The 25,788-nt window shown below is 33.9% G+C and overlaps 1 protein-coding gene across 1 annotated transcript; it reads left to right on the top strand.

Annotated features, from left to right (window-relative positions):
- The first annotated feature begins 336 nt into the window (after positions 1–336).
- On the top strand, positions 337–24,709 carry LOC148622844 (uncharacterized). Its single transcript, XM_088573101.1, has 11 exons — positions 337–888; positions 15,638–15,756; positions 17,484–17,726; positions 18,124–18,338; positions 18,514–18,945; positions 19,501–19,701; positions 21,279–21,380; positions 21,601–21,744; positions 22,260–22,421; positions 22,743–22,892; positions 23,563–24,709. Exons 1-11 carry the CDS (start codon positions 578–580, stop codon positions 23,602–23,604), a joined length of 2,121 nt encoding a protein of 706 aa, XP_088429227.1. The 5' UTR covers positions 337–577; the 3' UTR covers positions 23,605–24,709.
- The last annotated feature ends 1,079 nt before the right edge of the window (positions 24,710–25,788 follow it).

The raw sequence follows: 25,788 nt of genomic DNA, 5'->3' as shown, positions 1-25,788 counted from the left end.
CAGATTAAAAACGCAGCCGAGAGGAAAAGTATACTGTAAATAGTCTGTTTATAGATCGTTCAATAATGTGTTGCTATGCAGCACAGACAGGAACAAACAATCCTTCGTTTTGACAGTAAACGTTCATAAAATTTTGATAAAAACATAACAGTGTATACTTTGCTTCGTGAGAGCAAATGACACCCTTTGTTCTGATACAGCTTTTTACAATTTCTAATGCATGTACATGAGCGATCTCATTGATCGGAAGGAAAGTCAATCGGCAATTAACGTATGACATATTTATTTAACACATAATAACACAGGTGAAGGCATTGAAAGCGACCAGGTAAACACGGAGTAGATGTATTTACCTGTATGTGTATATATCAATGATATAAGAGTAAAAACCGGACTTTTAAAATCTAGAACAGTGTTTGTCAAAAAGAAATGAATAGAAAATATGGTCTCGAACTGATGGGAAAGATTTAGTAAGGATTTGACATCGAGTGATAGGAATATAAATCCTTTGATGTATTTTTTGGTATAAAGGTGTGAAGTGCCTGTTTCTGTGTTTGTAGATATTCCACATATAATCATGAATCTCAGAAAAACAAAATTATACAAAACAATATCAAGCGGCTCACCTGATGCCGTTATGAAATCTCTATGGGATTACTTAAAGAGTGGGAAGGATGTCAATATTCGAGACGAGGAATCTGGAGGAACACTACTACATCTTTTAGTTGATTATGGAGAAAGATTTTGTGAACCAGATACTATTCAAGCGATTTATATGATGGTTTGTAAGGATATAGACATCGATGCCAGAGATACCGATGGAGAAACAGCTCTACACAAAGTCATGAGAAAAAAAGGCACTTACAGAATCATGATGGCTATTATAAGGTTTGTAGTATGGTTTCACAGGGGAGATCATCATACCCATTTCTATTCTATTCTGGTGTTGTGCTTTTAACAAAGAAAAAAAAAACGAAATAAAGCCACGAAATATAGAATGCTGAACCAATGAAGAAACAAGTGAAGACGTCAGAATATTCCAAATATTGACCCTTTTCATATTAATAAGAAACAAAAAAAGTAGTTTTAACCAATACTTAACACGGCATTAAACTAACTCTAGTTCACTACCTTTCACCTCTTCAAATGAGTGTTTATAGAATCTGATGTCTTTGATGAAGAAATAGCCCCTAAACCGATATTGTATATCAAAGTTAAGACAAAATGCATGGCGTTTGTGGTGATACTGACTTGGTGCCAGTTATAATCCATTGTATTATAAACTGACCAAATGCATGTAATTCCATCAAATTCTTCAGATGTAATCAACTGTCACTATCAATTTTTATATGTTTTATATGCTGACTTTATAGCTGATCTGATCAGAAAGAAAGAATATCGTTTGGCTACATCCTTCAATCTCAGTTTCCGCTATATAGATGACGTATTATCTTTAAACAATCCTAATTTCGGGGATTTGATACATCGCATCTACCCAAAAGAACTTGAGATAAAGGATACTACAGACAGTGTGAAGTCAGCCTCATATCTTGACCTACACTAAGAAATCGATGGTAAAGGAAAACTATTGACCAAACTTTACGACAAACGTGATGACTTTTCATTCAGAATTGTCAACTTTCCTTTCATCTGTGGCAACATCCCTTCGGCTCCTGCGTATGGAGTGTTCATATCACAACTCATACGTTATGCCAGAGCTTGCCGAAACTACGCAGACTTTTTGTATCGCGCTAGAACTCTAACAAATAGGCTTCTGGAACAGGGTTATGTTGCTACAAGATTGAAGTCATCACTACAGAAGTTTTATGGTCGTCGTAATGAACTCGTGGATCGTTATGGTGTATCCATCAGCACCATGAAAACTGATGTATTCAACGGGTCATAGTTTTCCTTTCCTCGTTTGTCTACCCCAGACTTGACTTTTTATGAGCAACTCGGCGGATGTTTCTAGAAAAGCAGAGGACGCTTACCCTACCGGTGCACATGGTCCATGCTCCCAGTTTTTAGTGGAGTCCGAGTTGCTCATTTACTTTTGTTACTTTGTATGTATGATTTTAGTTACTTTATGTTCTTTGTTGTGTATGTCTGTTTTCCATGTCTGGTCTTTGTCCCTGGATTACATTCATTTGATTACCGCTATAACCTTGGTTCCCTTGATTACTCTTTCATGCTGATTGACAAAACTAATCATCAGTATCACATCTGAAAGGACGATGTGTGTTACTGTCGACACATTTAATCAAAAGACCAAGTCGTTTTTTACAACGTTACAGTTGATATGACGTAACGCTCATATTTTCAGTATCACGACAGTAGCCTAAAATGAGAGAACAACAACCTAAAAACGCCATATTTAAATTTATTATCACCAACGAAACAATTTCGTTGTCACATTATGTATGTTTAAAAATCACTAAGCATTGCAAAACACAACTACTACAAATATCACTTTGTCTCGTGTGGGTCCGGGTGTCAAAAAAATAAATCCGCAGCAGTGATAAGGTTGTCGTAAAAGGCGACTAAATAGTGCTCAGAATCCTAGCCGGGGGCTGAAATATTGCTGCTCGGACGTTAAACCCCAACAAACAAACAAACATCATCCATTTCATGTTCATCGTCTGAATATAGCTGAAATATTGCTGCTCGGACGTTAAACCCCAACAATCAATCATAAGGACTCTGCCCACAGAATAACTTGGTTGTGCGCCCCAGGTGGTTGAATGAGGTACCCCTAGCGTGCTACATGCTGCCATGGGTCGTCAGGCCATAATACGGAAAACCTGACCGAAAGCTACAGTAGTGCAACGTGTTGGAAAAGATGCTACGTTCCTCGCATGATAAAGAACCCTGCTATGGTATTCGATAGGAGTATGAACACTTGCGCTCTGCTGCAGGAGGCTAAATTGCCCGACCCTACGTCTCACCCTATTTCCAGTGGCAATTAATCAAAATTCGTCGACCCTATTATCCTTGGGTCACATCCCATTTTTTTTTTATTTCATCATCATTTCATGTTCATTGCATCACCCATTTCATGTTCATGTTCACGTCCGAATATAGCTGAAATATTGCTGCTTGGGCATTAAACACCTCCAATCAATCAATCAAATATCACTAGCATAAAAGATTTATGCCCATAGACATTTATCATGGTATTGTGAGGTATTATTAGGTATTTGAAATAGCATAATGCAATAAGATATGATAGCAAAAAAGTGTGATAAAATGACACAACCGTGTTGTGTAATCAGTCATTCTATTAAGATATAAAACTTTCCAACAATAAAAACAAAAATTGATTACGGCATTTTCGAAATCTCATACTAATGACAATGTGAACGAAACTCCAATGGTATACCTTGTATTTTAACACTATTTTTTTCACCCAGTTAACACCTGATCACAAATGAATCATTATGACGCCCACTGATTACAATCCAAGGGATCGAAACGGAAAAAGGGACGTTTAGTACCCGTTATATTATACAGTACAAACAAATTTATATTGTTAACTATCTCAGGTTACTATATTGATAAACCCATATCTGTACATTACGTAGTAACAAATAATAACAAAGTTCAACGATTGAAAGTGATTGTTTTATACAGGAGTAGAGTCTTCATACACTCATATCATTTTATTTGAAAAATACGAAATGTATTTCACATACTCAAATCTCGCTCATTTAATTCAAGACAAGTGTATTTTGTTAACTACAGCACTAGTAAGTGCTACAAGATCAATATGTAAACAACAATGTGGCAAAGAGTAAGAAAGAAAACAAGAATATCAACAACTTAGATGAAATTGGGACATATGCTCTTCAGACTCAAAAACTACAGCGTCGTAACGTCGTACGAATGCAAAATAATGGTGTGCAATGATTTAACAGGTAAATGGTGTTGTAAATCATTTAAACAAAATGAAACGGTACGAAAGTTAGTATGTTAAATGACCGTAATTAAAGACTTTTTAATTGTTTTCGGATCTTTGGTTTCACAGAAGTTTATTGAGTGTACTTGTATCAATATTCGTGTGTATATATCATGACGAGAGCTTGTACTAGACCTTGTAATACCGTCTCGTCTTTACTGTCTCGATCTAAAAAATAACCAATAACAAACTCATATATTATACGAATCACCTAATTTGCATTAATTTGAATGTTTTTATTTCATGTAATGGTTGACTTCCCAGACTAAATAATGCCATATAGAACAAAATTGCCATAAAATTGTTGACATGTTGTATAGTCACTCGTCTGAAACGCCTGGATCGATACGACAAGAAAGAGAATTGTTTTCTTTTAATATCGTCTGCTTTGTAGGTCAACTTATGTGAATGCTCTAATTGTATGATTGGCCATTGATGGATTCAAAGGTTTATTAGTTCCGAATCCTTTCCTCTTCGTTACAGCATACTCACTGAAGCTGAACCTGGATGTCAACCGCTCTTATTTTCTGTTCGGATAAAAATAACCTATTCACAATTGATTCTACCTAGCGGGGCTACCAGTGGTTTATACCACGATAAAATCTATCAAGTAAATACGCGGCATATTTTAAGTAAACATAAAATGAAGTTAAATACACAACATTTTTTCTCGACACATTTAAAGATGTGAAAGGGGTATTTTTCAGGACAACGCTTCGTCCAGTACGTGTACGTGTTCATTAAAGTGTCTGAGGCAGATCGGCTATATATTTATTTTTTTATATCGATAATTGTCGATCTTGTGTTAATTTTTCAATTTATTGTGAAATATTATTTGCCATTAAGGACAGATATGTACATTGTGTACCTACATACAAGGCCCTTGATTGATCTCGGTTGATGCTAGAAATATCACCTTAGATGCCGACGTATAATGTACTATATGTAATAAGCCACTCGTTTTACATTTACATAACAAAATACGGGTATATAATACTAATACTGAACGAGTACAATAAAGTTCGGATGACCATCAGTCGGCTTTTTACCTACAATGTTTTTATGTAAATGACAGTTATCCTGTTATTCTGTTTATGTAACTGTTTAACAACAACCCCACCTGGATGAAAATGTCAGCCCATAATACCACCCATTGGTCTTTAATGAACGACGAGGAAATCGTCATACCACTAGGCAGGCTGCGGTTGGCCCCAAAAACCACCATTATACACAGGTACAACGAAAGATTTGCCCTCTTTACTCAAGTAACAAAAAAAAAAATAAACTAAAGGTGAAAACGGAAAAAGACATACAGAGGCCAGAAATTCCTGATTTGGGACGGGCGCAAAAAATTCGGCTGGTTGAAATAGTTTGGCGTGGCCCTTTAAAATATGGCCACTGAGAAAAAATATTATATGTTAATAAATATGTAATTTCATATTGGCCCTGTTGTAGGTGTGAGGTCTGTCATATTGGTCGAGGCGGTCGTATTGGTCCCGAGGCCAATATGATTGACCGAAACCTATAACAGGGCCAATATGAAATTGCATATTTATTGACAATTTTATTAACCAACTGAACTAGATGATTTGTAGAACAGTTGTTTTCGGAAGTTATGATGTCGTATTGGCCCTGGTTTGATTCATATTGGCCCCGTATAGATGCCCGGTTTGAATTCATATCAATTGGTCAGTTTTTGACATATTTTAACGTATTTTTGGTAGTTGGTTAATAATACACAATTAAACACACCTAAAAATCAGTTCAAAAAGGTATAAGTCCCTTGTTACAACAGAAATATAAGAAAATGAATATAAATTACACAAATGTACACTAAGGACTACTAGCAGTTAACTGACATGCCAGCTCCAAACCAGTTTATACCTACAAAAAGTTATGCCCCATCGTAACTATGTAAACCATTTTAGTCTATACTTCCATTCGCTACACTGCTCCATCGGATCAAATTGATACAGGAAAGACAATGTAAACGTATAGAAAGGTCTGATAAATTCCCAACGATGTTAGAAATGTAAAATTTGCGGTGCAAATTATTGGTCGTTCCCTCCGCGGGACTCGAACTCGTACCGCTGTGACATCTATGGCAACACCGCCTGCACAAAGTGTAGCCCCCGAGACCACTCGGCAAGCTAGGCTATATGAAAATATAGCTTTCGCTGACCGGGTCATTCCTCCTCGTAGGATTATATTATATATATATATATACACCCATCCTTGTTTTTGTTCATATGGGACATTCATGTTTTATTAGTCCCTTTCCGACCACTTTCGCCAATGGGGACTGTAGATTTGCACTCAGTCCGGCTACTCAGTTTTCCGCAATTTTTAGTCATGCTTTGATATTACCATGTCAAGTTACAGGTCAATTTCGAACTTTGTTTCGGTCCGTTGATTTATTTTTGCTGAGTTATGGCCCTAGGACTTAAAATATTAAGACCGGCTCAATTTTTCACACTTTGAATGAATTTGCATTTTAAATTAGATTTCTTTCACAGACTTTTCTTCCGGTAAGGGACTTTGTATTGCCACGCAATACTCTCGGAATTCTTATTAAGCGTATTTTGAGAAATTCTAGTTATTTTTCACTGTCAAGGAAAAATTCTAAATGCTGACAAGTTTTATTTTGGATCATGGATCAACAATAATCTGTGCCGTAGGTCGACATTTCATCTATTTATAAGTATTTCAGTGAAGTCAAACAACTTAACAGTCAACATTTATATAAACAGGATTCTTTAACTTCATCCCAACTTCATATACTTCCAATCCGCAAAAATGATGAATTTTCATTTCGAATTCCCATATTTAAATTCATTTATATATATATTTATAATAATGTATCGATTCCTATTTAGCTTTACTGAACTCAAACTTTAATGTAACTCGATTGTTTGAAATAGACGTTTAATATAGTTTTAAAACAACAGTTTAAAGTCGACATCGTATACTGGTTTGTAATGAAGTATGTCAGTTGTGTTGCCATTTTTTCCGTCAGTCACAGACTACTTAACAAGTTTTTCTTTCCGTGTGATTCGTTACTGTAGACGGATTTGGCAATATAACTTCAGTTAAATTTACATGATTTCCTTCACTTGCAAAGTTGTTATCTGTATTTTCATGTGGATGACATTTACTTGATATTTGGAATTAATTATGTTCTTATCAAAAACTTCTTGGTTTTGTTTTCAATGCGTATTGCTCATTCCACTATAATGTCAGGGGCGTAGCTAGGCCCGTTTTATTTGTACGCAAAATTACGGCGAGGGTCTTGGGGGGTGGTCGCTCAAGGCCCCCAGTGAGTCATTGCATAAAACCTTTATTTCATCTTTAAAATGTGTATTTTTATTTTTGTTACTTTTTCCGAAAGTACGCAACTGCGTATTTGCGTATAGGCAGCTACGCCCCTGGAATATGTGATAAATAACCTTTATTTCATATTTAAAACGTGTGTTTTTATTTTTGTTACTTTTTCCGAAAGTACGCAACTGCGTATTTGCGTATAGGCAGCTACGCCCCTGGAATATGTGATAAATAACCTTTATTTCATATTTAAAACGTGTGTTTTTATTTTTGTTACTTTTTCCGAAAGTACGCAACTGCGTATTTGCGTATAGGCAGCTACGCTCCTGAATGTCTACCACGAATCTAACACCTGCGGCCTCTTCTTCCAGTGTCTACACTGACACATATTATAGATGTATTAAATTTATTAAGAGTATCACAAACAAGATTACAAAGGTCTCTCTGCACATTACAAATATGGCGAATCCCGGTCCATGTAAGACTAAGACTGAAACGGTATTCGCTCAGTGAAATTCAATGCAGACATTGTTCGGAAGACCTCATGTTGACACCCAATGCAATGCTTCTTGTATTAGAGATAGGTTACATTATATATGACTTAGAACATGCAAAAGATCCGTTAGGAAACCTCCAACGCTGCTAAAAGACATTTTCACCCTGTATTATGTTGTTTCACACATACGAGTTCATCTACTGGATTAAACAAGTGTGATGGACAAACGAACTAACGGAAAGACGGAAATTCAAATCACTACATCACCTGGTTTTAAAGAGAGTGTTAAAGCGGACATGGGATAATAGAAAAATATTGGTTTATAGCATTTGAATTCAAAATTTTCAATATTAAATCGATCTTTGATTCACCTTGTAGTGTACCGACCTATCACGTACATGAACACGCAGTGATAAGGCACATTCCTGCGACTGGATAGATCGTTCTACCAAGACATTCGTCCATTCTGTAAAACACTTTATTTTGAACTTGGAGAAATGGGTCTATTAGATTTTGATTACATGCTTTATCATCTAAACAAAAAAGAAACAAAACACATTTATCAATATATATGAATAAAAATATATGAAGAATTTCGGTAAATATCTTGTTTGCTAAGATCTACTTTGAGATAGAACTGTCAAATTTGCGAAGCAAATTTTTGGTCGTTCCCTCCGCAGGACTCGGAACTCGTACCGCTTATATATATAATCTTATTCTGAAACACACTTCAGTTCTTGGTGGTTGTATGATCAAGTATAATATCAAATAATGCTTGCGTCACAGTATAAGTCAATAATTAAAAAAAAATTAGCAGGTAAATGACTATATGTACCCAACTTAGACTGGTTTATTAATTGAGAAATGTTATCACAACTATTTTGCAAATATAGCAACTGGAACAATTGTAAAAATAAACGTAAGATTTTGCATAAATTGTATAATCATCGACGGGAAACTGTTCATAAATTTATAAATTATGCTAGACCAGTTGGGCTACGGTTACCATACCGGTCGATCATAATTAGCTACAGAAAGGTTACTTGTGAGATGTTAATTTTTTTTAAAACCAAAATTGTAGTTTCACCCAAAATTTCTTTTCAACCTTCTTTTTCTAGATGTGTAGATCATCTAACATGAGTAACCATAGATTGTAATTGCTGAAAAGATACTATTGTGAAAATTCTCCACTAAAAGTGTTAATGTTAGAGTAAAAATGTCGAAAATGCATTTTCAATGTTATTGTTTGTACTCCTTTCCAAAATCTGCATTTTTGTACAAGAAGGATTTTTTCCAGCAAACTGCAATGAAAACATTTAAATACTTTTTGAAATTGGCCCTACTTTGTGGTAACAATCCAGAGAAAACGACCCAGGTCAATTTATTGATATACATTAAGTTCAAGCAATTCTTTGACGACATTACTGTTGCAGTTCAGATGTGGTTAAATATATTCTATTATATCAGCATACGAAGTACTTCAAGTATAGCGATACTTTGGGTCCATGTTTCCGATTTGAACAAAATGTATCCTCACTTAAGAAATACTTGCGTGTCTAAAATACTGGTAAAATATATGGCATATTCTCACTTCAATCTGAGTTTATATTTTCTACATGTCTACTCTGGGTAAGAAAAATTAAGCAGGTGAAACAAAACATTTCCTTTGCCAGAAATTTAGCAATTAAAGAGCTTCAAGTTTTTTTGTTGAAGATGCCAGTTGGATATGTTTGCTTTAGAAAGCTGTAATATACTACAAATGTAAGAAAGTGAAACAATAATCTACGCATACTGTCCACCAACAGCAAATGAGTGAAACTAGCATACACACCCAAAAAGGATTTCCAAATGTGGATGTTGAACAAAGACAAATTGGGGAAAAATATGGGAAAGTTAAAAGTACATAGACCTTCAATTAAATAACGTCTGCTTGTGACGTAAACAGGCCATCATTAAGTGTTACAATCTAGGATACACTATCTATATGAAGGTACGAAGTAATATACCAACTACTTTGTCATTCGCACTTATATGACATTCTGGTCATTAATGATGAATGCATTTCATGGTAGTGGAATTTCTGTCAAAAAGTTGTTTTTTTTCACTTGATTGCTTATCTTCTTCTAAAATATAAGAAAGAATTAACGAAGTCGTGTACTTTTTTTTAATAAATATTGAAGTTGATTTTTGTGAATTTGGATGCACTTTTACAAGTAACTTCTTGTGGTAACCAACTCTGATTTCAGCTACTACAACTGCCATTGGCGTTATACAAAAATGCACGACTGGTTTTTTACATACTCCAATTTGAACATGATGAAAACAGTAAACATACAGTTTAGGCTTAGACGAAAAATTGCTACCTCGATAAGGCTGAAGTGGTTATTGAGAACTTTAATTACAAAAGTCAGTAAGTTAGGCGTCGAGGAATAGTCCAGTTCTTTGTTAAGACCTGTCAATATGAATTTAAAGATAATAAAAACAGTTGTGCCTTTTGATGAGGATTCAGTTTCATTCCGTACCATAGTGTCAAGTTGTTACCTGTAATCTGATTTTTTTTATATTTTGGTATGTTACGACATTGGTGCATAATATGTTATTATGTGTTTTTTTTTTTATATTTAGAATTCCCTTTTTCATTTTTTTCTAAAAAGAGGTGTCCGATAACTGAAGACAAGATCTTAATGTAATATATTCAAGACTACTAGCTATCTTTGAAACTACATTCTCATATATAATAACTTTGGCTAGTTGATATTCCAGTATAAATTATCCAGTATTAATTTTTAAATAAAACAATACTGTGATTCTCGTAAGTGCTTAATTTATAAGAGGCAAAACCGTCTAGGAATGTGTCACCCATCGTTCCGTAGTTACAGGAAAGCTTGTTTGCCAACTTCTATGTATGACAATGACATAGAATCACCATTGTTTAACAGGATGCTGGTATTATATATAATTTAGATAGTGGTTTACCAAGATGATGATTCTCGGGAAAACCTGTAGTAGTCGTAACAACAATGTCGTATTTGTTAGGTGTCTGATCACAATTTGTGATGAATTTTCTTTTTTAGCTCACTCTTACTCTGTTATATTTGGCTTGATAAAACAGAACAAAACAAAACACATAAATAATAAACAGATTTCCATAAGATACAATTGGAGTACGCATTTCTACTTACCTATCGGATATGTTCTTATAGATTATTTGTAACAGGGTTAAGTTGCTACATTTTGTACAAGATTGAAGTCATCACTACAGAAGGTTTATGGTCGTCTCTATGAACTCGTGAATTAATGTTGGGACTATTCATTTTGGCTACTGGTGAAATTATCGTCATTTGACGAATATGAAGTAATACAGATTGTTGTATTAGGCGTTTAATAAGAAAAGATTTGAAGAATTAAGTAATTTTAAGCAACCTCTGGATACACCATTATGGAATTACCAAATAATAGCTTTTAGATTTCGATCTAACTAAGAATAACTGTAGAAGTAAACGATACCTACTGTATCATACCAGAACATTTGGGCGTTTACACTACCTTAATAGAAAATGTCACCTTTTGATATTGAAGGGTAATATCATCGCACTGGTGCCTGCCACTTTTTCGTTATCTCCACTTCAATCAACCAGCCATTATGGATAGATTGTTTAACAATCCAGTTCAGGCTTCTCGATATCGCTTAATTTTAGTGGTCGGTACAATTTGTTAACTACAAATTCTTGTGTATAGGGCTTACATCTATCCCACCCTTATTTGGCTAAAAAGTTTTACACAAATTTTTAATATAATTTGTTACGACAAATCTTATCTCATATCCAGTAACTTTATGATTCTTTATACGAAGCTAAGTTTACAAGTCTGTTCACTAAAATACTAAAACCCTAACCTAAGAAAGTTAGATTTACTATAGATTGGTCTTTGGTGATCATTGGGTCAACCTTTGACGGAAAGCGTTCGGTTGTTTCTGTGGTTTTACAAGTTCAAATAATAATATTAAAATCATCCAAGCAATAAACACTGACCCTTAGTGTAATTACTTGCTTCATAACTGCTTTGCATTTTATTGAATAAACATTTATATATGTCCTTGATGATAAACAGAACAGAGTGTGGGAAATTTATTAAATATTCTCAGATTAAAAGTAATCCCAATAAATATGCCATTGGCAAAATAGTTATAATTCTTTGTGACCACTTATACAATCTAAATATATATGCTATCACAATGGATGTAAAATACGGAAACTGGTTTTTATTCTAAATATAAATCTTCCTATACATGTAGATATATCAACCTTTTTAAATCAAATTTATATATATATATAACCTCAAAGACGAAGAATCAGAAGACATTGTATGAAAGCACATTCCTAGTAAACATTGTTTTAAATTATGTATATTTACAACGTGAAGTTAAAGACTGAAACAAATCTAACTTTTTAAGGCTTCTGTACACAATCAATCTTCGTGGACCAAGTAATAATGTATATAGACCCATTTGTGGTAAGTTAATGATCACGCTCAGTATACACTTCCGCGAGGTAGGGCTTGGGTAGAACAAAAGAATTTTCCTCGCGGAAGTGTGTATTGAGCATGCTCTGCGCATGCTTATCGAGTAGTCTACAGTTAGCACAAAAGGGTCTATAGATTAGAACATAATAGGACCCGATTTCATAAAGAATCTTAGATTTAGATTTTCCTCAAATCCTTCCTCATTTCCAATTTCAACCAACAAAATCACTTGGAATTGAAGATTGGTAAACTCAAGGATATGAGGAAAATTTCATTTTGATGTTTTTTTATGACATTCATGCCAGGGCTCAAAATTTTGAAATGACGTCAGCCGAACGAAGTTGTGATATAAGCTATAGGCCAGTATGAATCGGATAAAAAAAAACGTTGAAAATAGCATTGTAACGGCAAATGAAAAGACGCTCCTTCCTATTTGATATTAAACGTTTGGTGTATAATATTATTCATGTAATGTTCAGACACAATGGATGTATTGACCTTTTAGTCAACCATACAATGATTTAAAAATAAAAACGTTAACTGTCAAACTAAAGATAGATGCTATCGTTGCGGTCTCGGAAAGATTTTATTCATACGACTGCACTCCGATTTACAAAATACGCCTGTATGTGGTAAATAATCTAGCAGATTTCAGAATTCGCGAGGGTCAAAAAAGAGAAGAAGTTTTGATGGTTTATTATTTTTCAGTGATTTAAATGGCCATTTTCGTGTTTTGGTCGTGAAAGGGTATATTGTTTAAATGTATTATATTAAGGAAAATAACTATTTATCTAACCTCACTCAGACCTGTATTTAATGGGTAAAAAGCTTGTGTCTGAATTGTATAGTACAGGATACAAGCAACAGTTGATAAGCAGTTTGTGTGAATTGTATAGCGCAGGGTACAAGTAACAGTTAATAAAAAGCTAGTGTGCAGGATACAAGTACAGTAAAAAGCTTGTGTCTGATTTGTAAGGCACAGGGTACAAGTAACAGTTGGTAAAGTGCACGGGTCTGATTTGTACAACGCAGAGTATAGGTAACATTTGGTAAAGTGCTCGGGTCTGATTTGTATAACGCAGGGTACAAGTAAGAGTTGGTAAAGTGTTCGGATTTTATTCCTTTAACGTCGAGTACAGGTAACAATCGGTAAAGTGCACGGGTCTGATTTGTACAACGCAGAGTATAGGTAACAGTTGGTAAAGTGCTCGGGTCTGATTTGTATAACGCAGGGTACTAGTAAGAGTTGGTAAAATGTTCGGGTCAGATTCGTTTAACGTTGAGTACAGGCAACAGTCGGTAAAGTGCTCGGATCTGATGCAGAATCGGTAACTTATATATAGCACAGAATAGGTAACAGTTGGTAAAGTGCTCGGGTCTGATTTGTTTTACGCAAGGTACAAGTGTGTTGACGATGGTTTGTCTTGTAAGTAAGACCAAATTCATTCAAACATTTATAAATAATGTAACTTGAATATTCCAAAGTGAAAAATAAAAGAATATTATAACATTTCTTTTCATGAAATTAGAAATGTGTTACAATTTTTAAATCAATTTGAAGGCTTACTGCGCTTGAATTTTAGCAACCTTAAAATACCATTAAAAAATTGGCGTCTATTATTCACTTCGTGTATTTCCCGTTATAGTAATATGAAACGAGTATGGGATAAAAATGCTTCAAATCAATAATTAAAACCACGAAAACGGAACCTTCATTTTCATTTTAACAGTAGAAATGTTTTATTTCATTTTGATCATGTTTATAGTGAAAATAAGGGGTAATTAATTTTCGGTAATGCTACCCGATGATAGCCGAATTTCGTCTTGAATTCACCATAGTACATATTTACATTTTCTGAATTGTGTGCATGTACAAAACGTTTCAAAATGAGTTAAAAATGAAGGTTATTTCCGATAATTTGCAGAACTGTCTGGGAAACATTCTTTGAAACATTCTCTAAAACAAGTTTTATGGCCGTTATCATGAACTTGTGGATCGTTATGGTGTATCCATCAGCACCATGAAAACTGATTTATTCAACGAGTCATAGTTTTCCTTAACTCATTTGTCTACCCCGGATTTGACTTTTTATGAGCAACTCGGCGGGTGTTTCTAGAAAAGCAGAGGACGCTTACCCTACCGGTGCACCTGGTCCATGCTCCCAGTTTTTAGTGGAGTCCGAGTTGCTCATTTACTTTTATTACTTTGTATGTATGGTTTTAGTTACTTTATGTTCTTTGTTGTGTATGTCTGTTTTCCATGTCTGGTATTTGTCCCTGGATTACATTCTTTTGATTACCGCTACAATCTTGGTTCCCTTGATTACTCTTTTTTGAATCAGTGATAATTAGCAGTTCTCGAAAAATTCACAACGCGTCAGTTCTATTCTTACAATTTTAAAACGACACGATAAATTGAAAAATAAGGATAACTATATATATATATATATATATATACGTGTCAAAATGTGACGACTCTATTCACTACACTGCTCATTTGGATCAAACGGATACAGGGAAGATACTGTATTACAGGCTGTAAATAGAAGGGTCTGAAAAATTCCCAACCATGTTAGAACTCAAATCTGTGAAGCAAATTTTTGGTCATTCCTCCTCGTAGGATTAATCTTGGGTTGTAACTTAGTACACGATATATGGACAGCTCATCTAGATGTTGTTATGTAGGATAAGGATCAAATTAACGATACATGTCACAACAAATCAATATTATACAAGCGTCTCAGAATGTGATGACTCTATTCGTTACACTGCTCCATCGGATCAAACTGATACGGTGAAGATAATGTAAGCATAGAGGGGTCTGAAAAATTCCCAACGAAGTTATAACTATCAAATTTGCGAAGCAAATGTTTGGTTGTTCCCTCCGCGGGACTCGAACTCGTACCGCTGTAACATCTATGGCAACACCGACTGCACACGGTCCAGCGCCCTTGACCACTCGGCCAGAAAAAAATATAACTTTCGCTGGCCAGGTCATTCCTCTTCGTAGGATAAATCTAGGCTTGTAACTTAGTACACGATGTATGGTAGTACAGGTCACCTGAATGTTAATTTGTAGGATAGATGATTAAATAAACGGTGCATATATATTATTGTTGACAGAAATTTATTCAGAAATGACATTTTGAAGGTAACTGTAATTTCAGTGATCACTATTTGCTCAGTTAAAACAAATAAAGAAACTACTCTTTCTTCAAAAAGACAACATCGATATAAAGACATACCAACTTTATTCTATGTCTATATAAAATTGGAAAGGAAATTGAACAGTAAATGCAAGTCATCAGGCACTGCTACCGTCACGTCATTGGTTTTTATTACAGGTGCGGGGCCGACACTAGAATATTAAGTAATGATAATAAAACAGCCGAAGATATTTTACTGCAAGAGAGGCCGGAAGGCTGGCAAGAAATGCAACACTGGTATAACAAGTTCAAGCCAGGTATAGTTGTATATTTAGTCGAAAATAGTTTTTTCCTTTGAATATCAGGGTTTATTAGACAAACCATTCACTAATCGACCGATTTGTCATGTGAATCATAATACAAAGCCGTAACGACTGTTCTCAGAATCGTAACAATAGTTTTTTTTAGATAGCCACCACAAATTGTTCCCTTCAGACCTTCAGAAACTTTGGACTGCAGCACCACCCAAGTTAATGTATACGCCACTGCAAAGTCTAATAACAGTAAAAGCTGGTAATAAAATACATGTAAATCTAAGGGTCTACCGAGTGGCAATGAAAGGGCGCGAGTCATATTTATGGTCGATACATGATTTTATCGCACCGACTGAAAATAACATATAATCGAATCAACGACGCATTGTGTATTAAACATAATTAACAAACACCAACTATTGTGTAATTAGAAGTTGGTAAAATGCATTCCCTGAACGATGAAGATAACAATCGTGCACAAATTGTTATAATTATTATAAAACCATCCGATTCTTTCTAATGTGCTTATTGCAAGAAAAGGAAATTGATTAGGCATCAAACCAAGTCAGGTCAAGGTAATTGTAATTGCCTAAGTGTTTGTAAAATTGAGACGGAGTTGTGTATTTGTGATCATTGATTTTTAGATTATGTTATGACATAAATCACATTTTCTAATTTAAATCGATGGAATGCCGCATATACGCATATATTACTTCTATAATATGTACCCACCTTGTATATGTACCAAAAGTTTTAATATCTACCGGTGTGTTCAAAATAATTATGTCCTTATATTTTAGTCTTTTCTGATTGGTTGACATTTTTGCGTTTCTTTCAGGAATAAATGTTATATTTTTCCTGTCTATGAAGAAATAATCTTAATCACGTGGTACACACTAAATGACTTGCGCAACAGGTTACTTTAAAATGTGCATGCTATTTCAAATAGACCAAAACAAATGTAACAGTCATTCCTTATTAAGTTTAATGGTAAAACATCAAGAAATATTGATGACGTCACAGTCACATTACAAAATTTGGTCTGAGACATGGACAAAATTTTTCATCCAATCAGAATGCTTGTTACTTCTGAAATTAAATTATCGTCTCGTAAACGTATTTGACATTATATAAGATTGCTTGTTGATTTTCTTGTTAAATTTCGACTTAAAAAGGAATTACTGTAACAAGTTGTTGGTGTATTTGAAATGACCTAAATGCATGTGCTATATTATTGAGGTTATATTTTCATAGACCGAAAAAATCCTAATTAATCATTCCATAAAAATTAACAAAATTAAGTGCTTTATTTTGGTGCAAGATTTGCACAGTTTCATTAATATTATTTGAGCATTCATTCATCAAATATACACGAACACTCTTAAGAGTATTGAAACAAACAGCAAGTAAAGTTTAGATCAAATGAATCGTTGGTTGGTGACATCAATGAGACAATTCCATTACCTGACTCTCATGAACAATTCATGTTAATGTTTTCTTTATTCGACAAACAATAAATCAACTTCTTTAAACCAAAATGTTTATATATATTTGCAATCCAACGTATGTCCACACATCTTATTGTTTTTGCACTGTTTCATATTATCATTATCTATTTTATGTAAAAGTTGAGTACCTTCCGTATACCATTTTGATACGCAACATATTTCTTTTTGATTTTAATGTATAGCAGGAACATTGTCAATACTAAATGATGACTGTTTCTACAGGATTATGGGCTGCCTTGGACCAACCCAATCCTGACAGACGAATTGTTGAACGGCTACTGATGAATTGGTGTAGACTAACTTGTGTTAAAAATGGCAAAGTTGTCAGCATCAAATCTCTGGTGCGGGATGATATACACAAACGTGATCTCCTCGAGATGATAGAACGATACGAGAATCCAAATGAGATGGCTTTAGCATTATCTGCAGGATTTGGATTCATTGTAAAGGGTTGGGTTAAGTCAGGTAAACTACTTCTTTCTTAAAACAGGACGTACATCTCTTTATAGATGATTGATCGATTGATTGATTGATTGATTGATTGATTGGTAATTTGAAATAATCAAAATTATCAATTAAAAAACTACTTTCTCCTGGAGAGTCAGAAGTCATTTTATTTTAAGCAGGACACATCGGGTACTTGATACCACTATAATCGAATAACTACCCCTCTCATGATGTTGAATACATATTCCCAGAGTAATTTCTTCGTAAATTTTGGACCATGCCGAGAAAAAGTCTAGTTATTGTATCATCAGTCAGTTTGTATATATTATATACTTGGCCTAACAAGTAGTTAAATCTACGTTTATTTACGTAATCGATATAAATAACCAATTACAGAAGGTGTTCTTACTCTTAGATGCCGAACTTTTGAAGAATGTGGATGTAAATACAAAAGATTTTTCGTACCAATATGCTTATCCAGAATTTCCAGAACACCCTCGGCCTTTGCTGGCTTCTGCTTGGGAGTCTAATAACCTAGACGCTGTAGATGTTCTCATGAATATGAAACCAGACACCCGGGTTTTGTGGACATATGAAGAAAGAAGCCCGCCTAAACCTGTCTTCTTTCAGGTAAATCAACAGATTTATTTTGTATTTACAATAACCTAGGACTTGATACGAATCATTTTTGACTCCTTGACATAACAGTAGAGGGTACACCCAACAAAGTAGAGAAAATAAAACAGTTTTTTCCATTTCTCAACATATGTTTTTATTTATTTCCAAACTTATTTTTCTGTTTTAGTTGCTGTGTGGACATACGGCTCCAAAAGACGAAAAGATAATATTGCGTGTTTTTGAAGGCTCCGATCTGTCAGCGAGGGACACTGAGGGCAATACTATTTTACACATCGCAATCACACACAATGCCTCAGAAAACATCTTTAAGAATCTCATGTCGCTTGGTGCTGACATCGCAGCACGTGATTTCAAAGGCAGAACAGCACGTGATCTAGCTTCTAAATTTAAGAAAACAACGTATATCGCTGCAATAGACGAATTTGTGATTAAACTAGTCAAGGATAAAAAGTTCACTGAATTGGAGCAATTAATTCTTCATAGTTACGATCATTTGACTGATATAACGGACTCTTCAGGTCGATCTTTAATTGATATTGCCAAAAGAAGTAGCACACGACAAATATTTGAAGTCATCAAACTCACTGGAGCTATCCAGGTAAGATAGACAAACTCACTGGAGCTATCCAGATAAGATAGGCAAATTCACTGGAGCTATCCAGATAAGATAGGCAAATTCACTGGAGCTATCCAGGTAAGATAGGCAAACTCACTGGAGCTATCCAGGTAAGATAGGCAAACTCACTACAGCTATCCAGGTAAGATAGGCAAAATCTCTACACACAAACATAATTAAAAAAAAGCATTATATCATGCTGTCATTTTTCAGTTATATTTCCGCATGAGTGTTTCGTACAGGGAAAACGAACAATTTGAAATTCTTTACAAAAAATCCAATGATAGGACCGTTAGAATGGTATCAATATGTATTTTTTATTGACAGAAGCATTTATCCATTTAGAATAATAATTTAAAAAAAACTAATAAAAACTAAATAAAATGACCATTCCGGGTCAACATTTGGCCACGTATCATATATATCGACAGGTCAACTGTTCACAGTTGCAAAAATAATAGAACTGTTTTGATTAGACGATGAAGACATTTTCCACATACGCAAAATAATCAAATATTCTACTATTTCATCCTTTAGCAATATATCAAAAGAATTTACAAAGCAGTGGATGATGGTTTGGTAGACGATGCTAAGAAATTATTGTCCTGTAAAAAATATTGTAATGTAATGGATCGATGTGGTCGAACACTGTTACATCGGTGCATCATGAAAGAAAAGAGAGATATGCTGACCTACCTTCTGGAGGCCTGTCCATCTTATGTCAACACAGGAGATGGAGTAAGTAATTTAGTGCCATATCATCTGGGCATGCTCATCTTATGTCACAACACTAAGAATGAAAGTATGAAGTTCATTTTTCAACAGGATGCGGTGTAAGTGTTCTGGTGATTATCCATCGTGAGGTCGCTCGTCTAATGTCAACGCATGACATGGTGTAAGTAATATAGTGTCCTACCTTCTTGAGGCTTGCTCGTCTAATGTCAACGCATGACATGGTGTAAGTAATATATACTCCTACATCGTAAGATGTTGGAATTCCGTTCCTCCATACCCCAACCTCTTACCTCCGAGCTCCATATTGCATACCGTTCGTTCCGACATTCTTTGAAATCGGCAGAATTATAGTAAAGTATTTGCCACTTAAAACATTTTATAGTTTCTTTACCATAACACGGGAGACGGTGACTAAACTGAAGAAAAACTAATGACCTACCTGAAGAGAAAATCCAGAAATGCTGGAAATCCTTTGTAAATGCAGTTTAAATGAACTTCACGTTTGGTTTTTAGCTTTCCGAATGTGTAATTCCGGTTGATAAAATGACGGATTTTAAAATTTGCGAAACGAACATATTAAATTAACCAACGAATTGCCTTTACCAACTTTAAAGTTCGTTTTGTCAAAAATGTATTGTATTCTGTAAATTTAGTGACCCAATTCAAAATGGCTGATCCTTTTGATAACTTTCTTTATTACAAATGTTTTCTAGGTATTTAACAAAAACTTTGGGTTTTTATCGCTTGATTTCCGGTAGGTTAAATTCATTTTATGTAAATAAAAGGCTTTAAATATTTTGAAACGCATGTAGAGCTTATTCGCATTTGCGGTGGCTTTCAACATGTCAGATGCTAGAGGTTAGGGTGGCACCAAGTCAGAAAATAGCTTGCCAGACAACCTCTAGCACTGCTGGAGTAAAGTAATATAGTGCCATACCTTCTGGAGTCCTGGTCATCTATTAGAGAAATAAATAAATTGATTTGTTTAGAAATGTGTATATAGAAGTTTATCATTCCATATCCACTTTATATTGTTATTAAATGGTCAATAACTTGTAGGAAGGTTTTAACAATAAACTTATTTACCTAGTGATAAGATCGAGATGTAGCCCTTTAGTATGTGTTTTGTATTGTTCATTATATTTTTACCTTTCATTAATTATTCCTCAAGACAGTTGCATACAAAACATTGGTATAAGGCTAAATTGTTCATTTACTTATTCGCCTAATCAATTACATATATCATTTGGATAACACTGTTTTTTAAACTTGTGTGTTTTTGGTGGTTTTCTAAAAGGCAGCATATTTTTTTTTCATGAAATGTTTGTCTTACCACCACTGTACCTTTGACATACATATATTTCACTTGCCATCTGTAGTATGATCAATATCTAATATAGATTTGATAAAAATGCAAACAGATTTCTCAAAATATTTTTGTTCACCACGGAGTCTTCTATAAAGTCTGATTGCAACTTTTAATGTAAAGGAATATTTTGAAAAAAAGGAACGCGTATGTATTCAATCATTAGGTTTTAAGACATCACTTGCTATGTTAATCATTACCGTTCATATTATAGCTTGACAGAACACCACTTCACTACGCACAGTTGTTCATGCCACAGAAAGACGTGATAGATGAAATCGTGAGGGCTGGTGGCTCCAAAGACAGACATGATCCAGTAAGGTTTCTTGGAAAAAGGGATATAACACCACTATATTTGATAGAGTTAATATCTAATGAGTGAAATAAATCACATAAATACATTTAAAACATCTCTTAACCAACAATTTATAATTGTTTATATTTTTCATTTTCTATTTCATAAATCTAAACATATTTATATAATACAATAATAACCTGAAAAAAGTCAAATACTGTAATAGATACTCTGTTTACAGAAAGGAAGAAAGCCTTCAGACTACGCACTGGATACTGTTGGGTCCCAAACACACGCTGCTTTAAAAAAAGAAGTACTAGATTTTGACCTGAACATATATCTAGTTGAGAGCAATTTCGAAGAGTCTTTCAAAAAGGCAATTAAGGTAGAAGGAAAAAATACTTTGCTACATTACCTGACAATTGTGTTCCTCTTACACATGAAAATATCTTGTACATAACATCATTAGATAGGGACAGCTTTAGGGACGTCCTAAATATATAGATCCTCTTTCAAAATATGTTCTTTCTGTTGGAAGTGACGTTTGCAGATAGAATGTGAATGTTTGACCTTATGACAACATAGCAATATGCTATCAACAATACCAGTAGCTAATCATATACAAATAGCTCTGTTCCTCTTAGGCAAAGCCTAAAATCATATTATTCAAACAAAACATAATTATACACTGATAGAAAACAGGATTAAACATTAAAATGCTTGCCTCGTTGCAATCTTTAATCTTCTGGAAGTCTTTGTTTTCTAAAACCATTTTTAGTTTAAAAGAAAAAAAATTCCTAACATTAGAAAAATACCTTTAATTTATTCTTCTTGACATAAAACGAATTACAATTTATAGACTTTATTATGAAGATTGTTTTCGTTCTATTTATTATACAGGACGGCAATATGAAGTCAGTGCAGAATTTAATTTCTGGTGTTCAGGTATATGGAGATATTACCAGGTTCAGTTCTATGCTGTTTGTCTGTATAGACAACAAACAGACAGAAATAGCCAAGTACCTAATAGGATCTGGGTTTAAGTCTGATATATGGAAGGAGGTAGGAAAATATACTTGTAGGCTTGAAGTCTTTTTTCTAATCACAGAGTAATAGACTACCATATGTATATTTATATACATACATGCTGATTGGTTACACAGTATTTATCTTTATATTATATAAATCAGACAACAGTGATTAAGAAATAAATTCAACAAGACTAATTTTCACTTTACTATACGAGGATACCAAATCGTCTAAAATATAAATTCTAAGTTGTAACTAAAGCGAACATATCCAGAAAGGTATTTAGGAAAATAAATTATAAAATACCATACTAAGTCAGCACAATTGATTTATCTTTTTATCATATAATTTCAGTATACAAAATGTGACCCAAATGATGACATGTGTGCAATGATGGAATGTGGACATGGTCCAACTTCACTCAGAGATCGCGCTATGGAAATGAAATGTGACGAATTTGTCAATTTCCTGGACCGAAAACAGAAAAATGGTGTTTTGAATCAAGTAAGCAAATTAAGGTAGAACAAAAACCAACAAATTCAACTATCTTCCTAGAAATTATTGACATGATAATTTGATACTTTAGCTTAAATTATTGAAAACAATTTTGTCCATTCTTAAAATAAGAAATATCATCTTTCATGGTGCATGAATTCAGAAATAAAAATATCATGTTTTGTATTCCAATCTGTAGTATAAATCAAGTCTCATAATGGGTTTATATACTTTTGTCCAATGATTTGAAAGAATTTACAATATAATGATTTAACAACAAACCGTAAACAGTTGTTTGTCTTTTTAGCTAGCTAATGAAATATGTGAGATATAGGTTCCATGAGTCAAACAGAAATAAAAATACTTCTGTTCTTTCAGCTGCTGCATCTATTGAAACGAAAAATTGATTGATAATTATTTAATGTAAATTCACATACAGCATAAAAGGCCAGTTATAATTGTGCATGCAGTTATATAGAAAGGGAGATAACTAGTTTTATTTGAACGAACAATGTCAAAATGCACAAACATCGTAATGTCAAATATTAAGTCATTGTTATGTAAAGGCAATACTACATCATGTGTTACATATAATCATGATCATTATTTGTTTATTTACTTGTAATTTTATGCTTCATGTTTAATTTCCAATGATTCACATAGTCCTTTATTGTTTTAGATAAATCAGACTAATGGCACAGTGGAAGTTGTTGGGTATTAGTGAAGTATTCGTTCGTTTGTATTGACATGCTTCACTGTACTAGAAAATGATTAATATGTCCAAACAATTTTGTTGGTCAGACTGACGTATAAAGTTTTATATTGTATGTATTCAATATTTACTATTTCTATGTGTTTCCTGTCTGTTGCCTTGTCAATTTCACTATTCATTTAACAGTGCTAACTATTTTTCACCTTTATATGTGTTAAAAAGAGTAATGCAGGCGTTGAGGAATTTCCAGTATGATGACATTTAGGATTGACTGCTTTAATGACATCGACAGTTTTGGTAAACTCGTCACAATCAATATATGCCATTGTAAAATATGAGTAAATAAAGTGCTAACTTGTCTATACAACATCACTTCAAAAGAAAATGAAAAAAAGCATTTAACAACTTTTAACTGCCAATTTTGTATGCTGTATTCGAATCAAGTGATTAAATGGATAATAATGCATGCCATTGATGCAAATATTCATTATTTTCATTAAGCTTCCTAAGGTAAACATTTCTCCTTAAATCAAATGTAAATATTTTTTTCTCATCAGTTATTATACAATACTAACTTTATACAATACTTACTTTTAATCCAAATTTGTCAGCTATAGCATTACAGAACGAAGGAGAAGTGATTAACTATTATAAGCGGAGATATCTTTGATATATGCTGAAACACACTTTTCGAATTTATACTACAGCTGGTGGTATATAATGGTGTCAACATTTTTCAAGCCTATTGGGATTGTCATCAATTATGGGCGTTTTCTGTCAATATGTTTTGTTTAACGTCGTCTTTATTTTTATTATGTATAATAATTCAGTCATTATTGATTTCTAATCCTGCTGTTTCATGTGTCACATTATAAGTGCATGTTGTATCCGTTGTTGAAAGCATACACAGATACTCCATACGTCCGTACATATCTGAATTAAATGTAGAAAAATAATTTTACCATCATTTACGTATGCCGTCTATCAAACATTTCCCATTTTCGGTTCAGTTGATTTAAAAAAGTGAGTTGTTTCCCTTTTCTTATTGTTTATGAATGTTAAGAGCAGACGTGAGTGCGTCTATTGGTAATAAAAATAAACTTTTGGAATGCAATTTGTATTTCATGTCATTTTTCTCTTATTCTGATATGAATAGAACTGGACAGGAATTGTATGTACCGCTTTCTTTACGTTTTAATTTTAGTAAAGGTAATCCAATAGAAAAAAAAGAACATTATAATGAGCATCAATAGTCTCGCATGGAAACTTAAGATATGAATTAATAAAACCCATACGTTAATTACATCCCCAGTAAGAAGCTTTGGATATATAAAGGAATCACTTTGCATGTCTGTCCACTTGTCTGTCCATAATTCTAGTAAGCGTAACTCATAAAACACTCAATTAAGGAATCTTATTGAAATTTCATAAAAGGTTTAGCACCATATGTAGATGAGCACGAATGAATATAGTTAGTGTTGGATGTCTCCAAAGGTAGTAACTCGGAACTTAAGGAACTTGACTTTGAAGCAGTAAGCAGTCTCTTACTGAATTTGCTCACATGATTTCTAGTTCATACCCATAACTACTTGAACGTTGTCAGCATTCGAGGCAAAACCTGTTATATGAATTTTACAATCAATCAATATAAATGTCTTTAATGTCTCCTTGTCTGGTCTTTGTCCCTGGATTCTCTTGATTACTCTTTTTCCATGCTCCCAGTTTTTAGTGGAGCCCGAGTTGCTCATTTGCCTTTGTTACTTTGTATGATTGTAGTTACTCTATTTTCCTTGTTATGTATGTCTGTTTTCCATGTATGGTCTTTGTCCCTGGATGACATTCTTTTGATTACCGCTATAGCCTTGGTTCCCTTGATTACTCTTTAATGTCAACTAAATCGAGTACGAATTATGTCATATACTTAGTGCATCATATTGTGATCAATATTTCACAAACGTATTCTGGAAAACGATTTTAGTACGTTATGATGTCCTTCAAAGACGAAGTACATGTAGCAGTATTATAGGCAGAGAGGGTCTTTTATTTCTCGTCAATCTTAATTCTAATTTACCTCCTCATTGAAGACTTATTTGTTTCCTTTACCATCAAGTATGCCCATGACAATTACATCAGCATCTTAATTGATATTATTGAGTCGATATACATGGGTCAATGCCTATCCTATCAAGTTCT

Source organism: Perna viridis, chromosome 3 (genome assembly GCF_037379345.1).
Source record: "Perna viridis isolate PV_CMFRI_1.1 ecotype Kerala chromosome 3, ASM3737934v1, whole genome shotgun sequence".
Lineage (NCBI taxonomy): Eukaryota > Metazoa > Mollusca > Bivalvia > Mytilida > Mytilidae > Perna > Perna viridis.
The sequence above is the reverse complement of the archived record's forward strand: the minus strand, read 5'-3'. Positions and strand labels throughout refer to the sequence as shown.